General features: G+C 48.7%; 1 protein-coding gene across 1 annotated transcript in view; it reads right to left on the bottom strand.

Moving 5' to 3' along the window:
* abcg1 (ATP-binding cassette, sub-family G (WHITE), member 1) overlaps positions 1-17333 on the bottom strand; it is a gene marked incomplete at both ends in the record, with an annotated part of 203676 nt that overhangs the window by 155958 nt on the left and 30385 nt on the right. Inside the window, one exon of the mRNA XM_079246101.1 lies at positions 13387-13654. Within this exon, the coding sequence (XP_079102227.1) occupies positions 13387-13654 (268 nt within the window). The remainder of the gene's footprint in view (positions 1-13386; positions 13655-17333) is intronic.

The following is a 17333-nucleotide window of genomic DNA, read 5'->3' on the forward strand; positions in this document are numbered from 1 at the left end:
CTCTAACCAGGTACAGACCAGTCTCTATCCAGATATAGACCGGTCTCTAACCAGCTACAGACCTGTCTCTAACCAGCTACAGACCTGTCTCTAACCAGTTACAGACAAGTCTCTAACCAGATATAGATCGGTCTCTAAGCAGCTATAGACCTGTCTCTAACCAGTTACAGACAAGTCTCCAACCAGATATAGATCGTTCTCTAACCAGCTACAGACCTGTCTCTAACCAGTTACAGACCTGTCTCTAACCAGTTACAGACAAGTCTCTAACCAGATATAGATCGGTCTCTAATCAGCTACAGACCTGTCTCTAACCAGTTACAGACAAGTCTCTAACCAGATATAGATCGGTCTCTAACCAGCTATAGACCTGTCTCTAACCAGGTACAGACCAGTCTCTATCCAGATATAGACCGGTCTCTAACCAGCTACAGACCTGTCTCTAACCAGTTACAGACCTGTCTCTAACCAGTTCCAGACAAGTCTCTAACCAATTACAAACCTGTCTCTAACCAGCTAAAGACCTGTCTCTAACCAGCTACAGACCGGTCTCTAACCAGTTACAAACATGTGTCTAATCAGTTACAGACCTGTGACTAACCAGTTACAGACTTGTCTCTTACCAGTTAAAGACCAGTCTCTAACCAGTTACAGACATGTCTCTAACCAGCCCTAGACCATTCCCTAACCAGCCATAGACCTGTCTCTAACCAGCTAAAGACCTGTCTCTAACCAGCTAAAGACCTGTGTCTAACCAGCTACAGACCTGTCTCTAACTAGTCACAGACCTGTCTCTAACCAGCTATAAAGCTGTCTCTAACCAGAAACAGACGGGTCTGTAACCAGCTACAGACCTGTCTCTAACCAGCTACAGACCTGTCTTTAACCAGTTACAGACCTGTCCCTAACCAGCTACAGACATGTCTCTAACCAGCTACAGAACTGTCTCTGACCAACTACAGACCTGTCTCTAACCAGTTACAGACATGTGTCTAACCAGTTACAGACCTGTGTCTAACCAGTTACAGACTTGTCTCTAACCAGTTACAGACTAGTCTCTAACCAGCTACAGACCTGTCTCTAACCAGCCAAAAACCGGTGTCTAACCAGCTACAGACCTGTCTCTATCCAGATATAGACCGGTCTCTAACCAGCTACAGACCTGTCTCTAACCAGTTACAGACCTGTCTCTAACCAGTTCCAGACAAGTCTCTAACCAATTACAAACCTGTCTCTAACCAGCTACAGACCTTTCTCTAACCAGTTACAAACATGTGTCTAATCAGTTACAGACCTGTGACTAACCAGTTACAGACTGGTCTCTTACCAGTTAAAGACCAGTCTCTAACCAGTTACAGACCGGTCTCTAACCAGCTACAGACCTGTCTCTAACCATCCAAAGACCGGTGTCTAACCAGTTACAGACCTGTCTCTAACCAGTTACAGACAAGTCTCTAACCAGATATAGTCGGTCTCTAACCACCTACAGACCTGTCTCTAACCAGTTACAGACCTGTCTCTAACAAATTACACACCTGTCTCTAACCAGTTACAGACCAGTCTCTAACCAGTTACAAACCTGTCTCTAAGCAGCCATAGACCTGTCTCTAACCAGCTAAAGACCTGTCTCTAACCAGTTACAGACCTGTCTCTAACCACCCATAGACCTTTCCCTAACCAGCCATACACCTGTCTCTAACCAGCTACAGACCTGTCTCTAACCAGCTAAAGACCGTTGTCTAACCAGTTACAGACCTGTCTCTAACTAGTCACAGACGTGTCTCTAACCAGCTACAGACCTGTCTCTAACCAGCTACAGACCTGTCTCTAACCAGCTATAGACCTGTCTCTAACCAGTTTAAGACCGGTCTCTAACCAGCTATAGACCTGTCTCTAACCAATTACAAACCTGTCTCTAACCAGCTAAAGACCTGTCTCTAACCAGTTGCAGAACTGTCTCTAACCAGCTACAGACCGGTGTCTAACCAGTTACAGACCAGTCTCTAACCAGTTAAAGACCTGTCTCTAACCAGCCATAGACCTGTCTCTAACCATCCAAAGACCGGTGTATAACCAGTTACAGACCTGTCTCTAACCAGTTACAGACAAGTCTCTAACCAGCTATAGACCGGTCTCTAACCAGCTACAGACCTGTCTCTAACCATCCAAAGACCGGTCTCTAACCAGTTACAGACCTGTCTCTAACCAGTTACAGACAAGTCTCTAACCAGATATAGTCGGTCTCTAACCACCTACAGACCTGACTCTAACCAGTTACAGACCTGTCTCTAACCAATTACACACATGTCTCTAACCAGCTAAAGACCTGTCTCTAACCAGTTACAGACCTGTCTCTAACCACCCATAGACCTTTCCCTAACCAGCCATAGACCTGTCTCTAACCAGTTACAGACCTGTCTCTAACCAGCTAAAGACCGTTGTCTAACCAGCTACAGACCAGTCTCTAACTAGTCACAGACGTGTCTCTAACCAGCTACAGACCTGTCTCTAACCAGCTACAGACCTGTCTCTAATCAGCTACAGACCCGTCTCTAACCAGTTACAGACCTATCTCTAACCAATTACAAACCTGTCTCAAACCAGCTAAAGACCTGTCTCTAACCAGTTGCAGAACTGTCTCTAACCAGCTACAGAACTGTCTCTAACCACTTACAGACCTGTCTCTAACCAGCTACAGACCTGTCTCTAACTAGTCACAGACGTGTCTCTAACCAGCTACAGACCATTCTCTAACCAGTTACAGACATGTCTCTAAGTAGACATAGACCTGTCTCTAACCAGCTAAAGACCTGTCGCTAACCAGTTAAAGACATGTGTCTAACAAGCTACAGACCTGTCTCTAACCAGCTATAGACCGGTCTCTAACCAGCTACAGACCTGTCTCTAACCAGCTACAACCCTGTCTCTAACCAGTTATAGATATGTCTCTAACCAGCTACATTTACAGACCTGTCTCTAACCAGCTAAAGACCTGTCTCTAACCAGCTACAGACCTGTCTCTAACCAGTTATAGATCTGTCTCTAACAAGCTAAAGACTTGTCTCTAACCAGTTACAGACCAGTCACTAACCAGCTACAGACCTGTTTCTAAGCAGCCGTAGACCTGTCTCTAACCAGCTGAAGACATGTCTCTAACCAGTTACAGACATGTGTCTAACCAGTTACAGACCTGTCTCTAACCAATTACAGACCAGTATCTAACCAGTTACAGACCTATCTCTAAGTAGCCATAGACCTATCTCTAACCAGCTACAGACCTGTCTCTAACCAGCTACAGACCTGTCTCTAACCAGTTACAGACAAGTCTCTAACCAGATATAGTCGGTCTCTAACCAGCTACAGACCTGTCTCTAACCATCCAAAGACCGGTGTCTAACCAGTTACAGACCTGTCTCTAAGCAATTACACACCTGTCTCTAACCAGTTACAGACCAGTCTCTAACCAGTTACAAACCTGTCTCTAAGCAGCCATAGACCTGTCTCTAACCAGCTAAAGACCTGTCTCTAACCAGTTACAGACCTGTCTCTAACCAGCCATAGACCTTTCCCTAACCAGCCATAGACCTGTCTCTAACCAGCTACAGACCTGTCTCTAACCAGCTAAAGACCGTTGTCTAACCAGCTACAGACCTGTCTCTAACTAGTCACAGACGTGTCTCTAACCAGCTACAGACCTGTCTCTAACCAGCTAAAGACCTGTCTCTAATCAGCTACAGACCCGTCTCTAACCAGTTACAGACCTATCTCTAACCAATTATAAACCTGTCTCTAACCAGCTAAAGACCTGTCTCTAACCAGTTGCAGACCTGTCTCTAACCAGCTAAAGACCTGTCTCTAACCACTTACAGACCTGTCTCTAACCAGCTACAGACCTGTCTCTAACTAGTCACAGACGTGTCTCTAACCAGCTATAGAGCTGTCTCTAACCAGGTACAGACCAGTCTCTATCCAGATATAGACCGGTCTCTAACCAGCTACAGACCTGTCTCTAACCAGCTACAGACCTGTCTCTAACCAGTTACAGACAAGTCTCTAACCAGATATAGATCGGTCTCTAACCAGCTATAGACCTGTCTCTTACCAGTTACAGACAAGTCTCCAACCAGATATAGATCGGTCTCTAACCAGCTACAGACCTGTCTCTAACCAGTTACAGACCTGTCTCTAACCAGTTACAGACAAGTCTCTAACCAGATATAGATCGGTCTCTAACCAGCTATAGACCTGTCTCTAACCAGGTACAGACCAGTCTCCAACCAGATATAGATCGGTCTCTAACCAGCTACAGACCTGTCTCTAACCAGTTACAGACCTGTCTCTAACCAGTTACAGACAAGTCTCTAACCAGATATAGATCGGTCTCTAATCAGCTACAGACCTGTCTCTAACCAGCTACAGACCTGTCTCTAACCAGTTACAGACAAGTCTCTAACCAGATATAGATCGGTCTCTAACCAGCTATAGACCTGTCTCTAACCAGGTACAGACCTGTCTCTATCCAGATATAGACCGGTCTCTAACCAGCTACAGACCTGTCTCTAACCAGTTACAGACCTGTCTCTAACCAGTTCCAGACAAGTCTCTAACCAATTACAAACCTGTCTCTAACCAGCTAAAGACCTGTCTCTAACCAGCTACAGACCTGTCTCTAACCAGTTACAAACATGTGTCTAATCAGTTACAGACCTGTGACTAACCAGTTACAGACTTGTCTCTTACCAGTTAAAGACCAGTCTCTAACCAGTTACAGACATGTCTCTAACCAGCCCTAGACCATTCCCTAACCAGCCATAGACCTGTCTCTAACCAGCTAAAGACCTGTCTCTAACCAGCTAAAGACCTGTGTCTAACCAGCTACAGACCTGTGTCTAACCAGTTACAGACTTGTCTCTAACCAGTTACAGACTAGTCTCTAACCAGCTACAGACCTGTCTCTAACCAGCCAAAAACCGGTGTCTAACCAGCTATAGACCTGTCTCTAACCAGCCATAGACCTGTCTCTAACCAGCTACAGACCTGTCTCTAACCAGCTACAGACCTGTGTCTAACCAGCTACAGACCTGTCTCTAACCACTTACAGACCTGTCTCTAACCAGTTACAGACATGTGTCTAACAAGCTACAGACCTGTCTCTAACCAGCTATAGACCGGTCTCTAACCAGCTACAGACCTGTCTCTAACCAGCTACAAACCTGTCTCTAACCAGTTATAGATATGTCTCTAACCAGCTACAGTTACAGACCTGTCTCTAACCAGCTACAGACCTGTCTCTAACCAGTTATAGATCTGTCTCTAACAAGCTAAAGACTTGTCTCTAACCAGTTACAGACCAGTCTCTAACCAGCTACAGACCTGTCTCTAACCAGTTACAGACCAGTCTCTAACCAGCTACAGACCTGTCTCTAAGTAGCCATAGACCAATCTCTAACCAGCTACAGACCTGTTTCTAACCAGTTACAGAAGTGTGTCTAACCAGTTACAGACCTGTGTCTAACCAGTTACAGACCAGTCTCTAACCAGTTAAAGACCTGTCTCTAACCATCCAAAGACCGGTGTCTAACCAGTTACAGACCTGTCTCTAACCAGATATAGTCTGTCTCTAACCAGCTACAGACCTGTCTGTAACCATCCAAAGACCGGTGTCTAACCAGTTACAGACCTGTCTCTAACCAGTTACAGACAAGTCTCTAACCAGATATAGTCGGTCTCTAACCAGCTACAGACCTTTCTCTAACCAGTTACAGACCTGTCTCTAACAAGTTACAGACCTGTCTCTAACCAGTTACAGACCAGTCTCTAACCAGTTACAAACCTGTCTCAAAGCAGCCATAGACCTGTCTCTAACCAGCTACAGACCTGTCTCTAACCAGTTACAAACCTGTCTCTAACCAATTACACACCTGTCTCTAACCAGTTACAGACCAGTCTCTAACCAGTTACAAACCTGTCTCTAAGCAGCCATAGACCTGTCTCTAACCAGCTAAAGACCGTTATCTAACCAGCTACAGACCTGTCTCTAACTAGTCACAGACGTGTCTCTAACCAGCTACAGACCTGTCTCTAACCAGCTACAGACCTGTCTCTAATCAGCTACAGACCCGTCTCTAACCAGTTACAGACCTATCTCTAACCAATTACAAACCTGTCTCTAACCAGCTAAAGACCGGTGTCTAACCAGCTACAGACCTGTCTCTATCTAGGTTTAGACCTGTCTCTAACCAGTTGCAGACCTGTCTCTAACCAGCTACAGACCTTTCTCTAACCAGCTACAGACCTTTCTCTAACCAGCTACAGACCTGTCTCTAACCAGCTACAGACCTGTGTCTAACCAGCTACAGACCTGTCTCTAACCACTTACAGACCTGTCTCTATCCAGCTACAGACCTTTCTCTAACCAGTTACAGACCTGTCTCTAACCAGCTACAGACCTGTCTCTAACCAGTTACAGACCTGTCTCTAACCAGATACAGACCTGTCTCTAACCAACTATAGACCTGTCTCTATCCAGCTACAGACCTGTCTCTAACCAGCTATAGACCTGTCTCTAACCAGTTTCAGACCAGTATCTAACCAGTTACAGACCTGTCTCTAACCAGTTTCAGACCAGTATCTAACCAGTTACAGACCTGTCTCTAACCAGTTACAGACCTTTCTCTAACCAGATACAGACCTGTCTCTAACCAGCTAAACACTTGTCTCTAACCAGCTAAAGACCTGTCTCTAACCAGCTATAGACCTGTCTCTAACCAGCTATAGACCAGTCTCTAACCAGCTACAGACCTCTCTCTAAACAGTTACAGACCTTTCTCTAACCAGCTACAGACTTGTCTCTAACCAGTTTCAGACCGGTCTCTAACTAGGTTTAGACCTGTCTCTAACTAGGTTTAGACCTGTCTCTAACCAGCTACAGACCTGTCTCTAACCAGCTACAGACCTGTCTCTAACCAGTTTCAGACCTGTCTCTAACCAGCTACAGACCTGTCTCTAACCAGTTTCAGACCTGTCTCTAACCATCTACAGACCTGTCTCTAACCAGTTACAGACCTCTCTCTAACCAGTTACAGACCTGTCTCTAACCAGCTACAGACCTTTCTCTAACCAGTTACAGACCTGTCTCTAACCAGCTACGGACCTGTCTCTAACCACTTACAGACCTGTCTCTAACCAGCTACAGACCTTTCTCTAACCAGCTACAGACCTGTCTCTAACCAGCTATAGAACTGTGTCTAACCAGTTACAGACCAGTGTCTAACCACTTACAGACCTCTCTCTAACCAGCTACAGACCTGTCTCTAACCAGTTACAGACCTGTCTCTAACCAGCTACAGACCTGTCTCTAACCAGATACAGACCTGTCTCTAACCAGTTACAGACCAGTCTCTAACCAGTTACAGACCAGTCTCTAACCAGCTACAGATCTGTCTCTAACCAGTTACAGACCTTTCTCTAACCAGTTACAGACCAGTCTCTAACCAGCTACAGACCTGTCTCTAACCAGATACAGACCTGTCTCTAACCAGTTACAGACCAGTCTCTAACCAGTTACAGACCAGTCTCTAACCAGCTACAGATCTGTGTCTAACCAGTTACAGACCTTTCTCTAACCAGTTACAGACCAGTCTCTAACCAGCAACAGACCTGTCTCTAACCAGCTACAGATCTGTCTCTAACCAGTTACAGACCAGTCTCTAACCAGTTACAGACCAGTCTCTAACCAGCAACAGACCTGTCTCTAACCAGCTACAGACCTGTCTCTAACCAGTTACAGACCAGTCTCTAACCAGTTACAGACCAGTCTTTAACCAGCTACAGATCTGTCTCTAACCAGTTACAGACCAGTGTCTAACCAGTTACAGACCAGTCTCTAACCAGCTACAGACTTGTCTCTAACCAGCTACAGACCTGTCTCTAACCAGCTACACACTTGTCTCTAACCAGCTAGACCTGTCTCTAACCAGTTACAGACCTGTCTCTAACCAGCTACAGACTTGTCTCTAACCAGCTACAGACCTGTCTCTAACCAGCTACAGACTTGTCTCTAACCAGCTACAGACCTGTCTCTAACCAGCTACAGACTTGTCTCTAACCAGCTACAGACTTGTCTCTAACCAGTTACAGACCTGTCTCTAACCAGCTACAGACTTGTCTCTAACCAGCTACAGACCGGTCTCTAACCAGCTACAGACTTGTCTCTAACCAGCTACAGACCTGTCTCTAACCAGTTACAGACTTGTCTCTAACCAGCTACAGACCGGTCTCTAACCAGCTACAGACTTGTCTCTAACCAGCTACAGACTTGTCTCTAACCAGCTACAGACCTGTCTGTAAACATCCAAAGACCGGTGTCTAACCAGTTACAGACCTGTCTCTAACCAGTTACAGACAAGTCTCTAACCAGATATAGTCGGTCTCTAACCAGCTAAAGACCTGTCTCTAACCAGTTACAGACCTTTCTCTAATCAATTACACACCTGTCTCTAACCAGTTACAGACCAGTCTCTAACCAGTTACAAACCTGTCTCTAAGCAGCCATAGACCTGTCTCTAACCAGCTAAAGACCGGTGTCTAACCAGCTACAGACCTGTCTCTATCTAGGTTTAGACCTGTCTCTAACCAGTTGCAGACCTGTCTCTAACCAGCTACAGACCTTTCTCTAACCAGCTACAGACCTTTCTCTAACCAGCTACAGACCTGTCTCTGACCAGCTACAGACCTGTATCTAACCAGCTACAGACCTTTCTCTAACCAGTTACAGACCTGTCTCTAACCAGCTACAGACCTGTCTCTAACCAGTTACAGACCTGTCTCTAACCAGATACAGACCTGTCTCTAACCAACTATAGACCTGTCTCTATCCAGCTACAGACCTGTCTCTAACCAGTTTCAGACCAGTATCTAACCAGTTACAGACCTGTCTCTAACCAGTTTCAGACCAGTATCTAACCAGTTACAGACCTGTCTCTAACCAGTTACAGACCTGTCTCTAACCAGATACAGACCTGTCTCTAACCAGCTAAAGACTTGTCTCTAACCAGCTAAAGACCTGTCTCTAACCAGCTATAGACCTGTCTCTAACCAGCTATAGACCAGTCTCTAACCAGCTACAGACCTCTCTCTAAACAGTTACAGACCTTTCTCTAACCAGCTACAGACTTGTCTCTAACCAGTTTCAGACCGGTCTCTAACTAGGTTTAGACCTGTCTCTAACCAGCTACAGACCTGTCTCTAACCAGCTACAGACATGTCTCTAACCAGTTTCAGACCTGTCTCTAACCATCTACAGACCTGTCTCTAACCAGTTACAGACCTGTCTCTAACCAGCTACAGACCTGTCTCTAACCAGTTACAGACCTGTCTCTAACCAGCTACAGACCTGTCTCTAACCAGTTTCAGACCTGTCTCTAACCAGTTTCAGACCTGTCTCTAACCATCTACAGACCTGTCTCTAACCAGTTACAGACCTGTCTCTAACCAGCTATAGACCTGTCTCTAACCAGCTACAGACTTGTCTCTAACCAGCTATAGACCTGTCTCTAACCAGTTACACACCTGTCTCTAACCAGCTATAGACCTGTCTCTAACCAGCTACAGACTTGTCTCTAACCAGCTACAGACCTGTCTCTAACCAGCTACAGACTTGTCTCTAACCAGTTACAGACCAGTCTCTAACCAGCTACAGACCTGTCTCTAACCAGCTACAGACTTGTCTCTAACCAGTTACAGACCTGTCTCTAAGCAGCTACAGACTTGTCTCTAACCAGTTACAGACCTGTCTCTAACCAGCTACAGACCTGTCTCTAACCAGCTACAGACTTGTCTCTAACCAGTTACAGACCTGTCTCTAACCAGCTACAGACCTGTCTCTAACCAGCTACAGACTTGTCTCTAACCAGTTACAGACCTGTCTCTAACCAGTTACAGACCTGTGTCTAACCAGCTATTGAGCGGTTTCTAACCAGTTGCTTAAAACAGTTAACAGACTGATTTTGCTGTTTGTTCTACACTTTTGTTTCATGTCAAGCACTTTGATTTTTTTTTGTTCATGAGAGCGGCTGCACAAATGAACTAACTGGTCTGGTAAAGTAAACTTCTTTAATCGATGATCTACTACGACAGAGACATGCTGGACTTCTGCTCCTCTTGTTTTCTCTCCTCTGTGTTTGGTAAATGAACATGACAGGGACTGAAAGAAACAGAGGTTCTAATCTGACCGGTAGCTATTTACAGAGACGCAGATTAACAGATTACAGTTGATAATCCAGCAGAAGAACACAGATCTGCAAGAAGGAGGGATGCAGGATGGATGGATGGATGGATGGATGGAAGGATGGATGATGGATGGATGGATGGATGAATGAATGAATGAATGAATGGATGGATGAATGAATGAATGAATGAATGAATGAATGAATGGATGGATGAATGAATGAATGAATGAATGAATGAATGGATGGATGGATGGATGGATGGATGGATGGATGGATGGATGGATGGATAAACAGATCGATGGGTGACTCCAGGCTAAGAAGCAGAGCAGTTTTAAACAGAAACTGTCCAGGCGTGTTTGTACCTGTGAGGTTACTGCAGGTCATTGACCTGGTCATCAACCTGCAGTGAACCAGAGAAGGCAGCAGCCTCCATGTTGTAGATATGAGCAGAAACATGGTGGTAACATTACAACCCAATGTGTCCAAAAGGTTTAGAAGCAGGCGTATCAGGTGACTTCAGTGTTTAGATGTAACAGAGATTAAATTCATGCATCGTGATGTTAAATAAGCCACGCCCACTTCTGCCATCATCACTCATCGTGATGTTAAATAAGCCACGCCCACTTCTGCCATCATCACTCATCGTGATGTTAAATAAGCCACGCCCACTTCTGCCATCATCACTCATCGTGATGTTAAATAAGCCACGCCTACTTCTGCCATCATCACTCATCGTGATGTTAAATAAGCCACGCCCACTTCTGCTATCATCACTCATCGTGATGTTAAATAAGCCACGCCCACTTCTGCCATCATCACTCATCGTGATGTTAAATAAGCCACGCCCACTTCTGCCATCATCACTCATCGTGATGTTAAATAAGCCACGCCCACTTCTGCCATCATCACTCATCGTGATTTTAAATAAGCCACGCCCACTTCTGCCATCATCACTGAATTGTTTTACATCCACTTTGGAGTTTTTGGTTTCTGCTTCAGCATGTTAATACCTAATGAAAACCAACTCCTTCTGGAGAGAATATCCCTGATTTTAGTTACATGGGTTTATCATGGCCGCCTTGTGTTGTTTTAAGCTCCTGTTCATGTCCTTTGTGTTGCCAAGCTGCAGCAGAACCCCAGTACCCTGTGGGAAGGGGCATGCAGGGATCCGTGTGATCAGATGGAAGGTCAGTGGGTGGACCGCTGGAAATAACAGAACTATCCGTCTGATCAACGTTATCTCAACAACATATCCCTGCAGCTACAAACCATCAGTCCTGCATGTTCATCACGTTGCGGAAGTCCGACTAATTCAGCATCTTTATCTGGTCTGAGTTCTCGGATGCCGGTATCATGTCCTCAGCAGCTGTTCTGGTTCCTCTGGACCAGCACGGTTCCTCTCATTAAAGAATTCTGGTTCTGTCAAGTCTCTTGTGTCTAACTTTACCAAGAACCAGGTCTACCTGGACTCTGGACTGGGTCTAACTTTACCAAGAACCAGGTCTACCTGGACTCTGGACTGGGTCTAACTTTACCAAGAACCAGGTCTACCTGGACTCTGGACTGGGTCTAACTTTACCAAGAACCAGGTCCAGGACCAGGTCTTTTGGTCCTGTGTAAGCGCCCATGTGTGACGTGATGTAAAGTTAGACCCAGTCCACAGTCCAGATGGTCCTAAGTAAAGTCTAACTGTACTAATGACCTCCTGGAGTGTGGACCAGGAGCCTCATTTATCAAACTGCACGTAGCAACGCTGACTACAGGCGGCGTACGGACGGAAAACAGGAAATGCGGCGCAAAAAGACTTCCCGATTTACAAAGCAGTGTGCACGCACGTCCCACGCCTGTTTCCTTCATAAATCAGGATCAACACCACATGAGGAAACATCTGGCCACGCCCATATGTTGGCCATAAAAGGTCAGGCCGACGCCCTGATAAATATGAATCCATCTCATTTCCATGACGGTTCTGCAGGAAAAAAGAGGAATTTTCTGGAAAATGAGGAAGAAATTCCAACAGATAAAGTTGTAAAATGTAAAAGTATTTTATCTGGTGGAGACGGGATGGACATCACCACCAGCAGAAAGACAGAGGAGGTCAGCAGGGGACAGATGCTGTCAGCGTCTCATCAGACCAGCGGACTTATCCAGAAAGGACAAATAAAGTGGTCAGACAATAAAATGTAGGGAGAGAGGACATCTTGGTCCACAGGAGGAGGAAGGGGGGGGGGGGGGGGGGGGAGCTACAGCAGCAGTTTGGTTCCAACATGATGGTTGGAGGTCGGGGACAACAGCGCTGGTCGCAGCTGAACGGGACACGTTACCATTTAGTAGCATGTTATGTAGCGTCTCCACTATCTGCACACATCTGCAGCTGTACAACAGGTTTCCTCCTGGGCATGGAGGCACCTCCACCTGCCTCCATCTGCCCGATGGCCGCTACACCACGTCTGGCTGTGGAGAACATCGTTCTGTTCCTCTGCTCTGGGTTGGGAAAAGGAGCGGACCCGACCTGTCAGTCCCTTCCCTTTGGAAGGTGCCGGACTGGAGTCCAGAGTCTCCATGTTCCATGTCCACCAGCAGGGACAGATAAGCCACATTGGGGAGCATTTTATATCCAACCATCACTTCATGTTCTGTATCTGCAGGTGGAGGAAACACCTGAGCAGCCTGATGATGGGCTGTTGTCATGGCGACCGCCTCCTTTTACCTGCAGGTCTTCATGTAGAGCTTTATTAGTACGGCAGCTTCTGTACGACTTATTAACTGTGTGATGTGGCTTTTCTAACATGTAGAACTGCTTGGTTTCAGAACATTTTCCTGCTGGACGTTTTACGTGCTGGAGGAACTTTTTCTCTTCTTCTGCAGATGCTGTTAATGTCCAACATTCTGGGGGAAAGTTTACATTTCATTTGGAACAAATGGCTCAGATTTCTTTTTATTTCCTGCCTTTGGTGTCGCCGTTTCCTGTTTCTCCAGATGTCGTACGCCGGGGTCAGAGTTGGCGTGGAGGTCGGGACGTTTTACCGCCAAGTCCTGCTTTTAGAAACCCCAGAAGTGGACGAGAACCGGCGTACGGCGGGTTTTGTGCGACAGCTTCGTAAATGAGGCCCCAGGTCTTTTGGTCCTGTGTAGATGCTCAGGTGTGACGTCCTACCTTTCCTCCTCCACCGGGGTCCCTCTCTGACGGAGTAGGACACATCTCTGAACTCGATGTTGACCGCTGGTCTCCGTGGTAACGATGAGAATCTCTGGGCTTCTGTCAGGCTGTTGTCCACCTTCTTCGCGTGTCCGTCCATCTTCTTCAGGTATCCCTGCAGCAGCGGCGTCTGCTGGGTGCCCGCGGGCCGCTTGTTGACCACCTCTTCCATACAAACACACACCGTCCGGGGGTCCAGCATCAGGTCTGGGGGTCCGTTGGTGTTCTGGAAGTCAGAGTAGACCAGATCCAGGACCAAACCACCAAATGAGAACACAAAACGCAGTGTGACGGGACCCGCTTGTAGCCGTCATCCAGCAGCGCTGTGGAGCAGGTAGACCACCACATACTGATCCAGAACACCATAGTGGTACTGGACAGAGGGAAGTGGGGCTAGCTCAGAACTGGGACTGGGTTTGGACTGGGCGGGAACTGGGTTGAAACTGGGTTTGAACTGGAACTGGTACTGGGCTTGGACTGGGCTGGAACTGGGTTAGAACTGGGATTCGGCTGGTACTGGGTTGGAACTGGGATTGGAACTGGGACTGGGCTGGAACTGGGTTTGAACTGGGATTGGAACTGGGACTGGGCTGGAACTGTGTCAGAGCTGGGATTCGGCTGGTACTGGGTTGGAACTGGGACTGGGCTGGAACTGGGTTGGAACTGGGTCGGTACTGGGTCGGTACTGGGTCGGAACTGGGATTGTCCTGGAAATGGGTTGGAACTGGGACTCGGCTTGGACTGGACTGGAACTGAGTTGGAACTGAAACTGGGCTTGGACTGGGTTGGAACAGGGTTGGAATTGGGACTGGGCTTTGACTGGGCTGGAACTGGGACTGGGCTTGGACTGGGTTGGAACTGGGTTAGAACTGGGTCGGTACTGGGTCGGAACTGGGACTGGGCTTGGACTGGGCTGGAACAGGGTGGAACTGGGACTGGGCTTGGACTGGGTTGGAACTGGGTTGGAGCTGGGTTGGAACTGGGTTGGAACTGGGACTCGGCTTGGACTGGACCGGAACTGGGTTGGAACTGGGACTGGGCTTGGACTGGGTTGGAACTGGGTTGGAATTGGGACTGGGCTTGGACTGGGCTGGAACTGGGTAAGAACTGGGACTGGGCTTTGACTGGGCTGGAACTGGGACTGGTCTTGGACTGGGCTGGAACTGGGTTTGAACTGGAACTGAGCTGGAACTGGGTTGGAAATGGGTTGGAACTGGGACTGGGCTTGGACTGGGCTAGAACTGGGTTGGAACTGGGACTGGGCTTGGACTGGGTTGGAACTGGGTTGGAACTGGGTCGGTACTGGGTTGGAACTGGGATTGGGCTGAAACTGGGTTGGAACTGGGACTGGGCTTGGACTGGGCTGGAACTGGGTTGGAACTGGGACTGGGCTTGGACTGGGTTGGAACTGGGTTGGAACTGGGTCGGTACTGGGTCGGAACTGGGACTGGGCTGGAACTGGGTCTGAACTGGGATTGGGCTGGGACCTGGTTGGAACTGGGTTCGGAACAGGGTCGGAACTGGGACTGGGTTGGAACTGGGTTGGACTTGGGTTGGAACTGGGTCTGTACTGGGTCGGGACTGGAACTGGGCTTGGACTGGGTTGGAACTGGGTTGGAACTGGGTCGGTACTGGGTCGGAACTGGGACTGGGCTGGAACTGGGTTGGAACTGGGTTGGAAATGGGTTGCAACTGGGACTGGGCTGGAACAGGGTGGAACTGGGACTGGGCTTGGACTGGGTTGGAACTGGGTTGGAACTGGGTTGGAACGGGGACTCGGCTTGGACTGGACTGGAACTGGGTTGGAACTGGGACTGGGCTTGGACTGGGCTGGAACTGGGTAAGAACTGGGACTGGGCTTGGACTGGGTTGGAACTGGGTTGGAACTGGGTCGGTACTGTGTTGGAACTGGGACTGGGCCTGGACTGGATTGGAACTGGGTTGGAACTGGGACTGGGCTTGGATTGGGTTGGAACTGGGTTGGAACTGGGACAGTCTTGGACTGGGGTGGAACTGGGATTGGAACTGGGACTGGGCTGGAACTGGGTTTGAACTGGGATTGGAACTGGGACTGGGCGGGAACTGTGTCGGAACTGGGACTGGGCTGGAACTGGGTTGGAACTGGGACTGGTGTGGAACTGGGTTGGAACTGGGGGAGAACTGGGTTGGAACTGGGACTGGGCTTGAACTGGGCTGGAACTGGGTAAGAACTGGGACTGGGCTTGGACTGGGGTGAAACTGGGTAAGACCTGGGACTGGGCTTGGACTGGGCTGGAACTGTGTTGGAACTGGGACTGAGCTGGAACTGGGTTGGAAATGGGTTGGAACTGGGACTGGGCTTGGACTGGCCTGGAACTGGGTTGGAACTGGGACTGGGCTTGGACTGGGTTGGAACTGGGTTGGAACTGGGTCGGTACTGGGTCGGAACTGGGACTGGGCTGGAACTGGGTCTGAACTGGGATTGGGCTTTGATCTGGTTGGAACTGGGTTCGGAACAGGGTCGGAACTGGGACTGGGTTGGAACTGGGTTGGACTTGGGTTGGAACTGGGTCTGTACTGGGTCGGGACAGGGACTGTCCTGGAACTGGGTTGCAACTGGGACTGGGCTGGAACTGGGTTGGAACTGGGACTGGGCTTGGACTGGGTTGGAATCGGGTTGGAACTGGGTCGGAACTGGGACTGGGCTGGAACTGGGTTGGAACTGGGACTGGGCTTGGACTGGGTTGGAACTGGGTCAGAATTGGGTCGGAACTGGGTCAGAACTGGGACTGGGACTGGGAATAGGTTGGAACTGGGTCGGAACTGGGTCGGAACTGGGTCGGGACTGGGACTGGGCTGGAACTGAGTTGGAACTGGGTCGGTACTGGGTCAGAACTGGGACTGGGCTGGGAATGGGTTGGAACTGGGTCGGAACTGGGTCAGAACTGGGACTGGGCTGGAACTGGGTTGGAACTGGGACTGGGCTGGAACTGGGTTTGAACTGGGATTGGAACTGGGACTGGGCTGGAACTGTGTCAGAGCTGAGATTCGGCTGGTACTGGGTTGGAACTGGGACTGGGCTGGAACTGGGTTGGAACTGGGTTATAACTGGGACTGGGCTTGGACTGGGTTGGAACTGGGTCGGTACTGGGTCGGAACTGGGATTGTCCTGGAAATGGGTTGGAACTGGGACTCGGCTTGGACTGGACTGGAACTGAGTTGGAACTGGAACTGGGCTTGGACTGGGTTGGAACTGGGTTGGAATTGGGACTGGGCTTTGACTGGGCTGGAACTGGGACTGGGCTGGAACTGGGTCTGAACTGGGATTGGGCTGGGACCTGGTTGGAACTGGGTTCGGAACAGGGTCGGAACTGGGACTGGGTTGGAACTGGGTTGGACTTGGGTTGGAACTGGGTCTGTACTGGGTCGGGACTGGAACTGGGCTTGGACTGGGTTGGAACTGGGTTGGAACTGGGTCGGTACTAGGTCGGAACTGGGACTGGGCTGGAACTGGGTTGGAACTGGGTTGGAAATGGGTTGCAACTGGGACTGGGCTGGAACAGGGTGGAACTGGGACTGGGCTTGGACTGGGTTGGAACTGGGTTGGAACGGGGACTCGGCTTGGACTGGACTGGAACTGGGTTGGAACTGGGACTGGGCTTGGACTGGGCTGGAACTGGGTAAGAACTGGGACTGGGCTTGGACTGGGTTGGAACTGGGTTGGAACTGGGTCGGTACTGGGTTGGAACTGGGACTGGGCTTGGACTGGATTGGAACTGGGTTGGAACTGGGACTGGGCTTGGATTGGGTTGGAACTGGGTTGGAACTGGGACAGTCTTGGACTGGGGTGGAACTGGGATTGGAACTGGGCCTGGGCTGGAACTGGGTTTGAACTGGGATTGGAACTGGGACTGGGCGGGAACTGT

This window comes from Telmatherina bonti (genome assembly GCF_933228915.1).
Source record: "Telmatherina bonti genome assembly, chromosome: 9".
NCBI classification, from domain to species: Eukaryota; Metazoa; Chordata; class Actinopteri; order Atheriniformes; family Telmatherinidae; genus Telmatherina; species Telmatherina bonti.